At 36.0% G+C, this 17002-nt stretch overlaps 1 protein-coding gene across 1 annotated transcript; it reads right to left on the reverse strand.

The window, feature by feature from the left end:
- Positions 1-13429: 13429 nt before the first annotated feature.
- Positions 13430-16527, reverse strand: GJE1 (gap junction protein epsilon 1; the record flags this gene model as incomplete). Its single annotated transcript, XM_081044544.1, is given in 5 exon segments — positions 13430-13675; positions 13677-13826; positions 14768-14870; positions 14872-14947; positions 16485-16527. Coding segments are annotated over 5 exon segments (618 nt in total).
- Between the last annotated feature and the right edge of the window lie 475 nt (positions 16528-17002).

Raw genomic sequence — 17002 nt, forward strand, 5'->3', positions numbered from 1 at the left:
AATGTCCAAAAAACAAGTATTCCTCTTCCTGATGAAAGCTGCACCTTTCTGTTATTTTCCTGATCTCCTCCTTCAGGAATGGAGGCTGCTCAAGGTCGCTTGATATATTCTAGGAGAGGAGGGACAAAATATCCAAGTAAGTGAAATGGTTACAATTGGATTTTACTCAATCTGCGAACGCATGCTCTTTTCTTTCTAAATACCTTAATCCCTTCAGTAGAGGGTGATTGATGTGAGGGAGAAAAGTAACAGAAATACTGTTAGTGTAACAGCACATTGAAATTATGCCATGAATCAAAGTAAATATGAACAACCTGAAATTGGTTTTTCTTGTTGGTGTTTTGCAATGAAGAATTTACTTTGATAGTTTTCTATGAAGAAGGACCTAAACTCTCCCCATCCAGTTCTGATCAATTGCTAAAGGATTTAACATCACCCTCCAGGATGGGCTAGAATCTTGGCCACTGAGAGAAGGGCAGATATAGGAAGTAGGGGCAACCACAGGAAGAAGAAAATGGAGAAAGATGAGAACAGACTGGTGTTTTGATGGAAAAAGTTAAATGTTTGCACCACTCACTGGACTCCAGTGTATGTGTGATCATCTCACAGTAAAACTTTATGTTCCAGTTGTGGTCACAACTATTTTGATGGCAAATGGCAGGGCTCAACCAATGTAATCGGAGTACTATACAGCTATTGCTGGATCTTTTGGGTACATTGCGTATGGTAGAAATTTGGCTTCTGGTATTATGAGACTTCCATTCTATTTTTTTTATCATCCCCTAAAATAAAAGGTTTTTTCCATAAAAGTTCCTGCAGAAGAGTAAAAGAGAAGACCCTGATGACTAAGCCAGGCCCGTTTACACATCTATGATTGGAACAGGGTTGGAGGTAAAATTTGCAGTTCATTTTTTCAACATAGATATTTGATTGTTCTGGCACCATTAAATTATGTTGGTGAATATTTTTTTAAAAAAACTATATATGTGTAGAAGTATTTTTAGTCAATTATTCCTGTAAATCAATGTACCTATCCTCATGCAAATCCCACAGTTTTGATTATTGTACCTTTATAGTAAGTCATGAGGGTATGTAGTGTAAGTCCTCTACTTTTGTTTTGTTTTTCAAAAATGTGTTGGCAATTTTAGGATTTTTCTATATTCACGTAAATTTTTAAAGCTGCTTGTTAATTTCTAAAAAGATTGCTAGATTTTGACTGGAATTGTATGGAATCTACAGACCAATTTGTAATTATAAAAGTTTAAGTCTTCTAAATCATGAATGTAGTTTATTGTTCCACTTATTTAAAGAATGTTTAATTTCTTTCAGCATTGTTTTGTTTTCATTGCACAGGTCTAGCACATCTATTACAAAATTTATTCCTATGTGTTTCATGTTTTTGAATGTGGTTTCAAATGACTTTTTAAAATTTAAATTTCATTTTGTTACTCTACAGAAATATTAACCTTCCTAAATTTAATTATTTATTAGATTTTTGTATATCCTTTAGAATTTTCTATGTATATGATCATGTCTGTGAGTAAAAACAATATTACTTCATTTCCAATCTGTATATCTTTTCTTTTTTTGCCTTGTAATTGTTATTAAACAAATATACACTCAATATATATCTATGTGTGTATATATATATATATATATATATATATATATATGTATTTATATATATATTTTTTTTTTCTTGGTCTTATTGATCTCCAGTTCAGTGTTAAACAGAAGTAATAAAAGTAGACATCCTTGTCTTTTTACCTGATTATAGAAGAAGTTGTTCATTCTTTCACTATTAAGTGGGATGTTTCCTGTAGATTTTCTTAGCTGCTTTTCATCAAGTTTACATAGTTCCCTTTTATAATGAGAGGTTTCCTTTTTCTTTGTTTCATCATTAACAGGTGTTAAATTTAATCAGATACTTTTATCTCATTTCTATTAAGATGCTTATGTGAGTTTTCTCTTTAATTCCTTTAATCGAGTTAAATTACATTAGATGTTTTTCTAATATTAAAACAACCTTTCATTTCTCAGATAAAACCTTCTTGTATATGATGTATTATCTATATATCTATGTCTATGCCTATATGTGTATCTATATTTCTGGATTATAATTACTAATATATTTTTGCTAAAATGTTTTGATATCAACGTTATTCTGGCTTCATTAAATGAAATGGCAAATATTCCCTCCTGATTCCTGAAAGAGATTGTGGACTGTTATTTCTTCCTAAAATATTTGATGAAATTCATCAGGGAAGCTATTTGGGCAAGGCGTTTTCTTGGTGGAAAGGCTTTGATTTTAAATTTAATTTCTTTAATAAGTATAAGGATATTTATTTTTTTATTGTTGAGTAAATTTTTAGTAATATGTGCTTTTCAAGTATTTTCTTCATTTTAGATAAATATCACACTTATTAGCATACCTTTGTTCATGATGTTTCCTTGTAATCACTTAAATGTTCTGTTGTGATGTCCATTTTTTTTTTCATTCATCATTTGGGTAAATTTCATTTTCCCCTTATTATCTCAATCTATCTAATGATAAATTTATCAGTTTTACTAATCTTTTCAAAGAACCAGTCTTTTATTGTTCTTACTTTTATTTCCCTCCCGTTTAATTTGTATTTAAATTGTCATTTTTATCATTTCTTGAGGCTTAAATGAGAAGCTTAAATCATTTTATAACTTTCTTTTTTAAAAAACATAGCATTTAGAACATTAAATAGTATTCTGCAAGCACTCTTCTAGTAGCTTTCCATAAATTTTGATAGATTGTATTTATACTATCATTTGCTTAAAGTGTTCTAAAAATTTCCATGTAATTTCTTCTTTGATCCATGGGTTAGTAAAACTGCACTGTTAGTTTCTCAAATATTTGGGAATACTCCTGATATCTCATTTTTATTAATTTCTGTTAATTCCATTGTGAGCAGCTAATATACTTTGTATGATTTCATTCCTGGAAACTTTCTTATGTCCCATCAATAGTCTCTCTTGATGAATGTCCCACTTGCACATGAAGAAAACGTGTATTCTACTGATGTTTGGTGGAGTGTTCTCTAAATATCAATTAGTTCAAATCAATTATTAATAATATTTAAGTCCTCCATATCCCTTCTGATGTTTTGTCTATTTTGTCAATTGCTTACTGAGAGAGGAGTGTTGAAACCTTTAATTATAACTGGATTTCTCTTTTTTTTTTTTTAAATTAATTTTATTGGGGTGACAATTCTAGTAAATTTACATAGATTTCAGGTGTACAATTCTGTATTACATCGTCTATAAATCCCATTGTGTGTTCACCACCCAGAGTCAGTTCTCCTTCCATCACCATATATTTGATCCCCTTTACCCTCATCACCCACCCCCCACCCCCTTACCCTCTGGTAACCACTAAATTATTGTCTGTGTCTATGAGTTTTTGTTTCTCATTTGTTTGTCTTGTTCTTTTTGGTTTATATACCACATATCAGTGAAATCATAGGGTTCTCTGCTTTTTCTGTCTGACTTGTTTCACTTAGCATTATTCTCTCGAGATCCATCCATGTTGTCACAAATGTTCCTATATCATCTTTCCTTAACGCCGAATAGTATTCCATTGTGTATATGTACCACAACTTCTTTATCCATTCATCTATCGAAGGACATTTTGGTTGTTTCCATGTCTTGGCCACCGTAAACAAGGCTGCAATGAACATTGGCGTACACGTGTCTCTATAGAGAAATGCTTTTATATTTTTGGGGTAGATACCCAGGAGAGCGATTGCTGGGTCATATGGTAATTCTATTCGTAATTTCTTGAGGAACCTCCACACTGACTTCCATAGCGGCTGCACCAGTCTGCATTCCCACCAACAGTGTATGAGAGTTCCTTTTTCTCCACAGCCTCTCCAACACTTGTTACTATTTGTTTTGTTGATGAAAGCCATTCTGACTGGGGTGAGGTGATATCTCATTGTGGTTTTCATTTGCATTTCTCTGATGATTAGCGATGTTGAGCATTTTTTCATATGTCTATTTGCCATTTGTATATCCTCTTTGGAGAAATGTCTCTTCAGGTCCTCTGTCCATTTTTCAATTGGGTTGTTTGTTTTTTTGTTGTTGAGTTTCATGAGTTCCTTGTATATTTTGGATATTAGCCCCTTATCAGAGGAACTGTTTGCGAAAATCTTCTCCCATTCAGTTGGTTGCCTCATTATTTTGTCAATAGTTTCTTTTGCTGTGCAGAAGCTTTTCAGTTTCATATAATCCCATTTGTTTATTTTAGTTTTTACTTCCATTGCCTTTGGAGTCAAATTCATAAAATGCTCTTTGAACCCAAGGTCCATAAGTTTAGTACCTATGTTTTCTTCAATGCAGTTTATTGTGTCAGGTCTTATGCTTAAGTCTTTGATCCATTTTGAATTAATTTTGGTACATGGTGACAGATAGCAGTCCAGTTTCATTCTTTTGCACGTAGCTATCCAATTCTGCCAGCACCATTTATTGAAGAGGCTGTCTTTCGTCCATTGTATGTTTTTAGCTTCTTTGTCAAAAATTATCTGTCCATATTTATGTGGTTTTATTTCTGGGTTCTCAATTCTATTCCATTGGTCTATGTGTCTGTTTTTCCGCCAATACCAAGCTGTTTTGATTATTGTAGCCCTGTAGTACAAGGAAAAATCAGGGAGTGTGATACCTCCAGTATTGTTCTTTTTTTTTAATATTGCTTTGGCTATTCGGGGTCTTTTGTGGTTCCAAACAAATCTGATGATTTTTTGTTCTATTTCTCTAAAAAATGCCATTGGGATTTTAATGGGGATTGCATTAAATCTGTATATGGCTTTGGGTAATATGGCCATTTTAACTATGTTGATTCTTCCAATCCATGAGCACGGAATGTCTTTCCATTTCTTTGTGTCTTCTTCAATTTCTTTCAAAAATGTCTTATAGTTTTCAGCATATAAATCCTTCACATCCTTGGTTAAGTTTATTCCTAGGTATTTTATTCTTTTTGCTGCAATTGCAAAAGGAATTGTTTTTTCTATCTCTTTTTCTGAGATTTCATTGTTGGTATATAGGAAAGCAATGGACTTTTGTACGTTGATTTTGTAGCCAGCAACTTTACTATATTCATTGATTGTTTCTAATAGCTTTTTGGTGGAGTCTTTAGGGTTTTCTATGTATAGCATCATGTCATCTGCAAAGAGTGACAATTTAACTTCTTCATTCCCAATTTGGATGCCTTTTATTTCTTTCTCTTGCCTGATAGCTCTGGCGAGGACTTCCAACACTATGTTGAAAAGCAGAGGTGATAGGGGACAACCTTGTCGTGTTCCTGAACGTAGAGCAAAGGGCTTCAGCTTTTCACCATTAATTATGAGGTTAGCTGAGGGCTTGTCGTATATGGCCTTTATTATGTTGAGGTATTTTCCTTCTATACCAATTTTAGTAAGTGTTTTAATCATAAATGGATGTTGTATCTTATCAAATGCTTTTTCTGCATCAATTGATAGAATCATATGATTTTTGTCCTTTATTTTGTTTATGTGATGTATCACATTGATGGATTTGCGAATGTTGAACCATCCTTGTGCCCCGGGGATGAACCCCACTTGGTCGTGATGAATAATCTTTTTAATGCATTGTTGTATTCGATTTGCTAGAATTTTGTTTAGGATTTTAGCATCTGTATTCATCAGAGATATAGGTCTGTAGTTTTCTTTTTTTGTGTTGTCCTTACCAGGTTTTGGTATCAGGGTAATGTTGGCCTCATAAAATGAGTTAGGGAGTACTGACTCTTCTTCAATTTTTTGGAAGAGTTTGAGCAGGATTGGTATTAGATCCTCTTTGAAGGTTTGGTAGAATTCACTGGTGAAGCCATCTGGTCCAGGACTTTTGATTTTGGGAAGGTTTTTGATGACTGATTCAATTTCCTTACTGGTGATCGGCCTGTTAAGATTTTCCAGTTCTTCATGATTCAGCCTTGGAAGGCTATATGTTTCTAAGAACTTGTCCATTTCTTCTAAGTTATTAAATTTGGTGGCATATAGTCCTTCATAGTATTCTTGGATAATCCTTTGTATTTCTGTGGTGTCCGTGATAACTTCCCCTTTTTCATTTCTGATTTTGTTAATTAGTGTCTTCTCTCTTTTTATCTTAGTGAGTCTAGCCAAGGGTTTGTCGATTTTGTTAATCTTTTCAAAGAACCAGCTTTTTGTCACATTAATTTTTTCTATTGTCTTTTTGTTCTCTATTTCATTTAGTTCTGCTCTGATTTTTGTTATTTCCTTTCTTCTGCTGACCTTGGGTTTCGCTTGTTCTTCTTTTTCTAGTTTTTTAAGGTGTAACATGAGGTTATTTATTTGGGATTTTTCTTGTTTCTTGAGATAGGCCTGTAATGATATAAATTTCCCTCTTAAAACTGCTTTCGCGGCATCCCAAAAATTTTGGTAGGATGTAGTTTCATTGTCATTTGTTTCTATGTATCTTTTGAGCTCTCCTCTAATTTCTTCTTTGACCCAGTCGTTCTTTAAAAGTATGTTGTTTAATCTCCATGTATTTGTGTTTCTTCCTGCTTTCTTTTTGCAGTTGATATCCAATTTCAAAGCTTTGTGATCAGAGAATATGCTTGGTATGATTTCAATCTTCTTAAATTTGCTGAGGCTGATTTTGTGTCCCAATATATGGTCTATCCTTGAGAATGTTCCATGTACACTAGAAAAGAATGTATAGTCTGATGTTTTAGGATGAAGTGCTCTATATATGTCAATTATGTCCAATTCATCTAATGTGTCATTTAGGGCTGCGATTTCGTTATTTATCTTCTGTTTGGATGATCTATCCATAGCTGTCAATGATGTATTTAAGTCCCCTAGTATAATTGTGTTTTGGTCAATTTCTCCCTTTAGTTCTGTTAGTAGTTGCTTGGTATATTTCGGTGCTCCCTGATTGGGGGCATAAATATTGATGACTGTTATGTCTTCTTGTTGTATAGTCCCCTTTACCATTATGAAATGTCCATCTTTGTCTCTTGTTATCTTTTTCACCCTGAAGTCTGTTTCATCGGAAATCATTATGGCTACACCTGATTTTTTCTGGGTACCATTTGCTTGAAGTGTCAATTTCCACCCTTTCACTTTGAGTCTATGCTTGTCCTTGTAGCTGAGATGTGTCTCTTGTAGGCAGCATATGGTTGGGTTTAGTTTTTTGATCCAATCTGCTACTCTGTGTCTCTTTATTGGTGAGTTCAGTCCATTTACATTCAGGGTGATTATTGATATGTGAGGATTTCCTGTCATTCTGTCTTTAGTTTTCTGGTAAGGCTGTGTCTCCATTGTTTCTTTGCCTTTTTGTTGTTGTCTGTTATTTCTGTGTGGTAGTATTCTATGATGTTTCCCTCTGTTTCTTCTTTTATTACAGTATATATTTCAGATTTGGATGTTTTTTGAGTGGTTACCCTTGAGTTTATGTAAAAGAAAGTTTGATATTTAGAGTATTCCAGTTTCTTCAGTACGCTTACTTTCTCTATTCCCATATTCCTGTTCAGGCCTTTACGCTCCCCCTTTTTATGTTTCGGTTGCCACAAGTTGTCCCTGTTGATGGTGGTCTAATAGCCTCCTTTAGTATTTCTTGTAGTGCAGGTCGTGTATTAGAAAATTCCCTCAGCTTCTGGATGTCTGGAAAGGTCTTTATTCCTCCTTCATATCTAAAGGAGATCTTTGCTGGATATATTATTCTTGGCTCATGATTTCTCTCTTTCAATAGTTTGAATATTTGGTTCCATTCCCTCCTAGCTTGTAGAGTTTCTGCTGAAAAATCTGATGATAATCTAATGGGCTTTCCTTTGTAAGTTACCGTCTTCTTTTCCCTGGCTGCCTTGAGGATTCTTTCTTTATCATTGATTTTAGACAGCTTCAATACAATGTGCCTTGGTGAAGGCCTGTTGGGATTGAGGTAATTAGGTGTTCTATTTGCTTCTTGGATTCGAGGATCCAGTTCTGTCCACAAGTTTGGGAAGTTCTCGTCGACGATTTGTTTGAATATATTCTCTGTTCCCTTCCCTCTTTCTTCTCCTTCTGGTATACCCATTATTCTTATATTGCTCTTTCTGATGGAGTCAGAAAGTTCTTGTAGAGTTCTTTCATTTCTTTTAAGTCTCAAGTCTCTTTCTTCTTCCCTCTGTGTAAATTCCAGGTTCCTATCTTCGATGTCACTGATTCTTTCCTCCATCTGGTCAACTCTACTACCTAAGCTGGATATTTTATTGTTAATTTCTTCTATTGAGTTCTTAATCTCCAGAAATTCTATTTGGTTCTTTTTCAAGATTTCAATCTCTTTTGTAAAATGCTCATGGTGTTCTTTGATTGTGTTTCTGAGTTCATTAAACTGCCTTTCTGTGTTTTCTTGCATCTCGTTCAGTTTTTTCAGAATTGCGATCTTGAATTCTCTGTCATTTAAATCACAAAGGTCCATATCTCTAAGTTCCTTTTCTGGAGACTTTTCACTTTCTTTCTGAGCTATCTTGTTGCCTTGGTTATTCATGGCAATCACTGATTTACTATTTCTCTTCCTAGACATCTACAGGAGTGTCTTCTGCAACAGGTTGATAGGTATGCGAAGAGCTTTTGGAGTTCCAAAGCTCTTTCTGCACCAGATTCAGAGCCGGTATGTTTCAGCAGTTCTGTTTACTCCTGCAGGGATCCGCCCAGATAGGTGGGGCCAGGGGCGGGTGAGTTGTGAGAGGTGGCCCAGAGCAATGGCGACGACCACCACCACAGCCAGTCCTGCTTCCACAGCTCCCTCCCCTTTGCCGGAACTAGTTGAGCTGCGAATCTGTGTCTGCGGTCCACAGTTCTCAGAGCAGCAAATATTCTGTCCTTTGATCCGACACTGCTACTTTATTGCTTCTAGCACTGCTACTTTATTGCTTCTAGCACCGGGCAGGTGGGGGCGGGGCGAGCTCTGGGAGGGTAGGGAGGGCGCGGCTAGTCTCCGTGCCTAGGGCTTCCGTTCCCCGCTCGGCAGTGAGGGCTTAAACCGCCGATTTCAGCCCTCTTCCCTCAGTCTTTGCTCTGAGGTCTGCCGTGAGCGAGCGTTGGGTTCAGCGGTTTTTGTATGCTGCCCCCTCAGCCCTGTGGGCCGTAAGCGGAGCCCTAGCAGTCCGAGTCCTTCCCTCTCCCGCAGTTGCGGAAGATCCGGGCGCAGCGGGCTCCGAGCACTGAGCTAGGTCTGTGTCCTGCGCCCGCGCCGCTCCGTCTCCGCACTTCTCCTCTCCCTCCTCCCCCGCTCGCGCGATTCACCCACCTGGAGGTGAATTCAGTAGTCGGCCTCTTCGTCTTGCCTGTCTGCTGTGCAAGGAGTCCTTTGTGGAGTTATTGTTGTCCGATTCGTTGTAACTTCCAGGGGAGCGTTACAGAGCCTCACCTCACGCCGCCATTTTTTTTTCGTCTCTGGATTTCTCTTTTCAATGCTATTATTTTTGCTTCTTGTGTTTTGATGCTCTGTAACGGGTGGCACACAAATTTATAACTGTTAGGCTTCCTGATGATATTATACTTTAATCATTAAGAAATATCTCTCTTATCTCTGTCATTATTTCTTGCCCTGAATTCTACTGGAGTTTTCTCATATTAATATGGCCAATTCAGCTCTGATGCTTACTGTTTTTTACTGTATGCCATATCTCCTCCCATTTTTTCTTATTATCTATTTGTAAAAATATTTAAATATTTTAAATATTACAGCTTTAAATATTTAAAATATTTAAAGTGAGGTTCTTGTTAACAATTGCACCTGGCCTTTTAAAAACTGCATTCAAACAATCTGCTTTTGTTTGTAGTGATAAGACCTTTTATATTTATTGTAACTATTGATATTTTAAGGTTTAGGTGTACTACCTTGTTATTGTTTTGAATTTGTCCCCTCTTTTTTGTTCTCTTTTTCTCTTTTCTGCCATCTTTTGGATTAATTGAACGTTTTATAATTCCGTTTAATTTCCTTCATTGGCGTATTTGTCCAAATTTTGTTGTTTTGTTATACTGGTTGTCATATTTTGTAGTATACATCTATAAATTATCATAATATACTTCAAGTGATAATATACATGTATAAGAATCTTACAATCCTATACATCCAAACTTGATTTGTTTTGCCAGATTTTTCTATTTGATTGTTATTTTCAAGAACCATTTTGAATTTTTCATTGTATGTTGTTTGGTTTCTAATTTATTACTTTATGCTTTTATCTTTATTAAATTATTATTGCTCTTTTTTAGTTCTTATATTTTGCTTTTTTATTTACATCTGTTATTTCTTTTTAATAATAAATGTGTATTCAGCCATTAATTTTCTGTGCACTACATATTTGGTCATGTCTCATGGGTTTTAATGTATAATATTCTGATTGTTCATTTATAAATACACTGAAAAATTTCAGTTAAATAACCTTATTTGATCTAAAAGCATTTTATGAAATAAATTTAAATATATTTTTCAAATAGATACTTATCTAGTTTTGACATTGTTATTAAGTTTTACTATACACTTGCATTTTGGTTAGGAAGATCAGTTTTTAATTTTAAAATATAAATATTTTTACTTTATGAATATTATAGTTATATATAGCATTAACTATCCAGGAGAGTATAGCTGTGTACTAATAATCCTGATATAGTTACTAATGAAATGAAATTAAAAAATAGTACATCAGTAAGTCATTAAAAAGATTGTCCAAACCAACTCTTGCACCCTATCCGTATCTTTAAACATAATAATGTGTAGTGTTTACTTGAAACAAGCAGAAGTAAACGGGTTACCTTTAGTGGCTTAGAAATACCATCTTTCCTCCTATCAGTTGTGGAGATACTGTCCAGGGAGGCCAAGGAGGCTAGCTTTTGCAGGGCAGACTACAGTAGAGGGGAGAGCTACAAAGTAAGAGAGCTCCAGGGATCTGCAAAGGGTCTTCAACTGAGTCCTATTCAATGTAACATTTTAAACATCTTTCTAGGAAAAAAAACTACCTAAAAGGTTTAAAAGGAAGAATACCTAAGATTCACATATGACTGAAAATAATTGCTGTTCCCAGCAGCCACGGATATACTTTGACAATGTTCTTAAAAGATGAACCAGAATAAGTCAAAATGTTCATCAGTAAATGGGCAATGAAATTAAGAGACAGTCTTGTGGATTTTTGAAGAAATTATCTTCTCTGAAAAAATTTCTGAAAGGCAAACCAGGAGAATTCCCTTTTGCCCTTTCTCCCTTCTTTCCGTGGGTGCAGCAAAGACTTCCTTCCTGTAGCTACAGCAATTTATGTGGCAACTATGAGTGCAATGCATTTGTGCATTGCACTCATTTGTGTCCTTCAATATTCATCTTTCAAAATCCTAACCCTCGATATGATGGCATTAACAGGTGGGACCTTTAGGGGGTGATTAAGTTATGAAGGTGGAGTTCTTGTGAACTGAATTAGTGTCCTTATAGAAGGGACCCCAGAGAGCTTTTTCACCTTCTTTCTACCATGTGAGGATAAAATGACAAGTGAGCAACCCAAAAGAGAATACTCACAAAAACTTGACCATGCTGTCACCTTGATCTCAGAGGTCCACCCTCTAGAACTATAAGAAATAAATTTCTTCTATTTATAAGCCACCCTCTAGGTATTTTGTTATAGCAACCCAAATGCTCTAAAACAGTGAGTCTACCAGCTTGAGGATGGAATTTAAGATGGTGAGAATGGTGGAAAAATAATATTTCCAAAGTATCAAAGGGGCATCTGATTGAGAACTCAGAAAAGCTTTGCTTAGTAATGTGGCAAAATTAGCCCTTCAGTGAGGGCTACACTGGTCTCATATAATAAAGCTTAAAAGGAGCACAGAGGATCCAAGTTTCCAAATAACTTAACTGTACCCAGAATAAAATTTAAAAATATTTGTGGGAAGACAAAAATATTCAGCATCCAACAAGGTAAAACACACAGTCTGGCATCCAATCAAAAATTACCAGCCTTCCAAAGGTACAGGAAAACATGATCCATGATGAAGAAATATGTGTATATGGGATGATTGATGAGAGGAGGCAATAAAGGGTGTATTATACATAGGGAATTTAAAAATAAGAATAAAACAGACTAAATATTGTTGATGTTTATTAGCACTAAGGGCCAGTGATTCTAAACAAAGATAGTGAATAAATATATATTCTCTCAGGACGGGCAGCCCGCACCTTCTTAGCATGCTGCTGAACCACCCACTGGAATATAATCTCATAAAGGTACTAAATTTTAGTTATCCTTTATATGAACTCTTAATGCAGTACATGGTAAATAATAGATACTCAGTAGCTATTTGTTCAATGAAGGTAAGTTGGATTTTCTCCTGTGCATTTATGTGGAGAAAGCCTCAACGATTTAGAAATCCTAAATCTAGAAATTCATAATAGCAAACGTAAGCTGAATAATACTGAAGAAAAAATTGGAAACCTCAATATCTGACTGACTCTACTTATTTCCCTAATAAGGCACCAGTATAAGGCAGTCATACATAAAGATTTTAAATGACATCAAATGAAGATGATTATTGGCAAGGCAGGCAGATAAAATGAAATGCACTGAATTGATACAAAATTGCCTTTGAAGTAATTTTATAGCTATTTAGAAAGCCTAACTCAATATAAATATAATTTTCCATTATAACAATCTTGAATGTAGAAGCTATAGTTATAGGATATCTATGAGCACAGAGGTTTTTAGTTTTTAACAAAAAACAAGAAAACTTCAGACAACATTTGCCATAACATTTTTTATTTACTTTGTGGCAATATTACCATAGCACTTAATATTAAAAATTTTAAGAAAACAGTAGAGTATAATATTAAAAATGTAATTGCTTCATTTCTTCAAGCTAATGATCAAACGACTTTTAATAATTTACAACTTTTGTTCTTAATTTATACTTTAGATGGCTGCAAATATAATTATATCCTCAAATTTTAAGCTGCATGGTTCAGTGGAAAGGGCAATGGCTTTATAATAAGGAGATCTAGATTCTAGTCTGGTTGCATGTCTTTAGGCCCATATATTAATCTCCCTGACCCTCAATTTTCCATTCTGTATAAAAGAGATAATAAAAGTTTGTTTGGTCACAAAATACTGTGATCAATTAAGATGTTGTATGTGATCAATTAAGTATTCCGTGAAAGTATTTTTCAAACATGAGCTGACATTAGTTCTATGTTTATTTTGTAATGCATGACACAATTTTAAAAAATGAAATGTTTGTTCAAGAATATTTTATATTAGACATACATTTCAGACACAGTGAGGTAAATTTAAATAATAGACATTTATGTTTGAAGTTGAGATACTCACTGAATAAGATAAAACTAAATAAAAATGATTGGTAAATAACTGTGACATGACAGTAGATGATAAACCTTTTAGTCACTGCTTAATTAGAAAGCATAAGCTTCTAAATATGATCTCAAAAACCTCAGCAACACATAATACCATTGTAATTACAGTAAATGTATACATTGCAATAAGACAAATGGTCTTCTCAAGGTATTCTGGCCCCATGCACTTTATAATAGTAAATGTTTTGCCAAGAGATCCAGTATCACACAGGTAGAGTGGCTTTACTTGGAAACCAAAGAGGTGAATCTGAAGCCAAAACGCTATCACCTCTAAGACTAATACTTAATAAAATGGAGAGAATGTAAATCACAGTGTAGATAGGCTTTTGAAGACCACACTCTTGGTTGATTCTTTTACATGCAGCATAAAGATGGAAACTAGCTCCAGGAAACAGGACAATCACTAGCTGCAATGCCCAGAACACCTAAAGTATGTCAGAAATATCTTAGTCAAATCAATCAACAAATCACAAAAAATACGTTTAAAAAAATCACTGATTTTCAAGAGAAGCTAATTAAAAGTTCTAAGTTTCATAAGTCTTATAAGTAACAAAAATAATGTCATAAAAGTACTGGTGTTGAACCTATCTCATTTAATTGTGAAAATGTAGTCATATTTTACTATCATCACCTACCAGTTACTAATAATGCTTGTCACGTGGGGACCCTGCTCGCTGCGCCATGTGTCGTGCGAGGCAGCCTGCGGGATCTCTGGTCCCACTCCCCACATAAGAACGCAGGATATGGTGAGGCCAAAAATGAACACCCACGGAGCCATAGGTAGGGAAGTCATACCACTATAGCCTTGCTGGCGGCTGGGTCGGAGACACAGGAAGCAGGAGCCACACTGTCCGCAACCCGCCGTCCTAACTGCAATCCGCGCTTGCCAGCCATCATCTTCTTGCCAGCCCCCATTTTTATGCTAGCATAGTCACAGCAGTTATATTAGTGGCCAATGGCTCATTGGTTACACCTGACGGCCAACTAGCCACAGCTGATGGCCATCCAATCACAGTTGATGGCCATTTACTACCTGAGCCAGCACCTTTCCACATGAGGCCAAGAGCCTGGAAACTGCTCTCTGGGGCTCTGTCCCCACAATGATGAAGTACCTATCCAATTTTCATTTTCTAATTACAAGCCAGGAGTATAATTCTAACAGCAATAGATAATAGAATACTGGAGTTAGAAGAAAGTCTCAACCAACTCAAACTAATTTACCTGAAATAAACAGCTGGTTTAAAAAAGTAATAATTCTGGAAATAATGCCTGCTAAGGTATTCTTCATCTTATTATAACATTTTACGTTTAAAAAGAAAACAATTTTATCTGGTGTAGAGTAATTTTTATGTGTACCCAGAAAAACTTGTGGAGTGATTGGTCTGAACTGTTTGTAACAGAAGAGATTTATTTCTCTGCTGTCTGCATCACAAATGAAGTGCAAAACCTCATTCCCATAGACTGCAAACTAACACTCCAAAAAAGAACATTCGGAGACATCCAAAGAAAAGGGTGTGAGATTGACCCATCACAGTTGGCAGCTTCACTGTTACAATTTTAGGGGGAAAAAATGGTTTAAGAACAAACATTAAAGGAGGATATTTTAAAGGATTTTTTCATTATGACATTTTAAAAAGTTTAAGATTCATGAAGTTTTGAGGCAAAGAACCTTAGAGATCACTGAGCCCAATGGAAACCCTGTATTATGAGATTTCTCACCTCTTCACTCTGAAGATATGAAATGCAACAGTCAAATAGGAACATGTTACTAATCAAATGTATAATTTTGGAAATACGTAAAAAGCTTTAAATTCAGTGAACATCCCCTACCCCTGTAATCCCTTTTGCAATAAAACTCAAGGGATTATTAAAATATCTAGGACCTCTTTTGGAAAATTAGACAACAAATCCAATATTAAACTCATAGCATACACACTAAACAACCAAATAATATTTATTTAATTGTCGTTGCAGTCTATTTTCTACTTTATCAATGTGGGGACAGAGTCCCAGAGAGCAATTTCCAGGCTCTCGGCCTCACGTGGAAAGATGCTGACTTGGTTATTAGGTGGCAATCAGCTGTAATCAGACGGCCATCTGCTGTGGCTGGGTGGCCATCAGCTGTTACCAGTTAGCCATTGGCCACTAATATAACTGCTGTGGCTACGCTAGGGGGTGGTTGGTGGGTTGGTGGGCAGAGAAGAGGAGGGCAGATAGCAGATCATGTGGATCTTACTTCCTGTGTCTTTCCCAGCAGCCAGATAGACTGGGGTACAGGAAAACCCCTTATTGGGGTACTGGTGGATGTTTGCTTTTGTATCTCGACCAGCCGCCATCAAGAATATAGTGGTATGACTCCCTTATCTATGGCTCTGTTGGTATTCCTTTATGGCCTCACCATATTTTGTGTTCTTGTGCGGGGAGCAGGCACTGAGACCGTGCATGACAATCAAATTGAGTGTGAGTTACTGTGGAGATAGAGCTAGAAATCCAGTTTCCAGGCTCTCAGCCTCGCGTGGAGGGGTGCTCACTCAGATAGTAGATGGCCGTCAACTGTGATTGGATGGCCATCAGCTGTGGCTAGTTGGCCATCAGCTGTAACCAGTGAGCCATTGGCCACTAATATAACTGCCATAGCTACACTAGCAGAAAAATGGGGGCTAGCAAGAAGACGGTGGCTGAGCCTGCAAGCGGCACAATGAGGGTTGCCAACAGTGTGGCTCCTGTTTCCTCTGTCTCCAACCCAGCCTCCAGGGAGACTATAGTAGTATGATTCCCCTACCTATGGCTCTGTGGGTGTTCCTTTTTGGCCTCACCATGCCCTGCGTTCTTATGTGGGGAGTGGGAGCTGAGACCCCGCCTGACACCCTCCATGACAGTTACTTAAAACACCAACAGCTAAAAGCACTTCCTGAATTATTCTAGTTATAGTTTTAAATTCAGAATATTTCGAAGTATATGGTTAATACTCGTATTATTCTTCATCTATATGAAGAGGAACATATTCATCAACAGTCATGCAAATCAGGTTAAAATACACAGATAGAACTCATTCAAGTTTTTTGCTGTTGTTTGTATAATACTGACACATCTTTCATAGAAGTTTTTGATGTAATTTAGAGACATGTCTCAGGAGATGTTATCCTGGCAGCCCTGTAGGTTAATTCTAGACCCCATGCAAATTTCTCTCCCCTCCTTCTTTTGTCTTTTTTCCCCCCATAGATATCTGGGGTACCTGTCACCTTCCCTATCTCTCCAAAACAAAATGAAAACAAACAAAAGCTGAGGGCATGTGGCCAATCTAATAAACCCTTGATTTACACTGTCAGCACAGCCAGCCAGCCAGACAGGTGTACCAGCAAAGCAAGAGGCCAGCCAGACAAGGGCTCTGAGCACTCAATGCCTCTCAGGTACCTGAAAATTATAATTCAGTGAACACTTTAGCTTAGAGTTTTGTCTCAAAAGTCAAGCAATCTATTTTTTTTCCATGTAGGTATGTCTGAAAAGATAAGTACTTGGGAATTAGTCCTGATTCTTTCTTACTTACTTTAATGAAATAGAACTAATTTCTGGAAAGTTTAAGAAATCATAACATAGCTGT

Source organism: Rhinolophus hipposideros (genome assembly GCF_964194185.1).
Source record: "Rhinolophus hipposideros genome assembly, chromosome: 3".
Taxonomy (NCBI): domain Eukaryota; kingdom Metazoa; phylum Chordata; class Mammalia; order Chiroptera; family Rhinolophidae; genus Rhinolophus; species Rhinolophus hipposideros.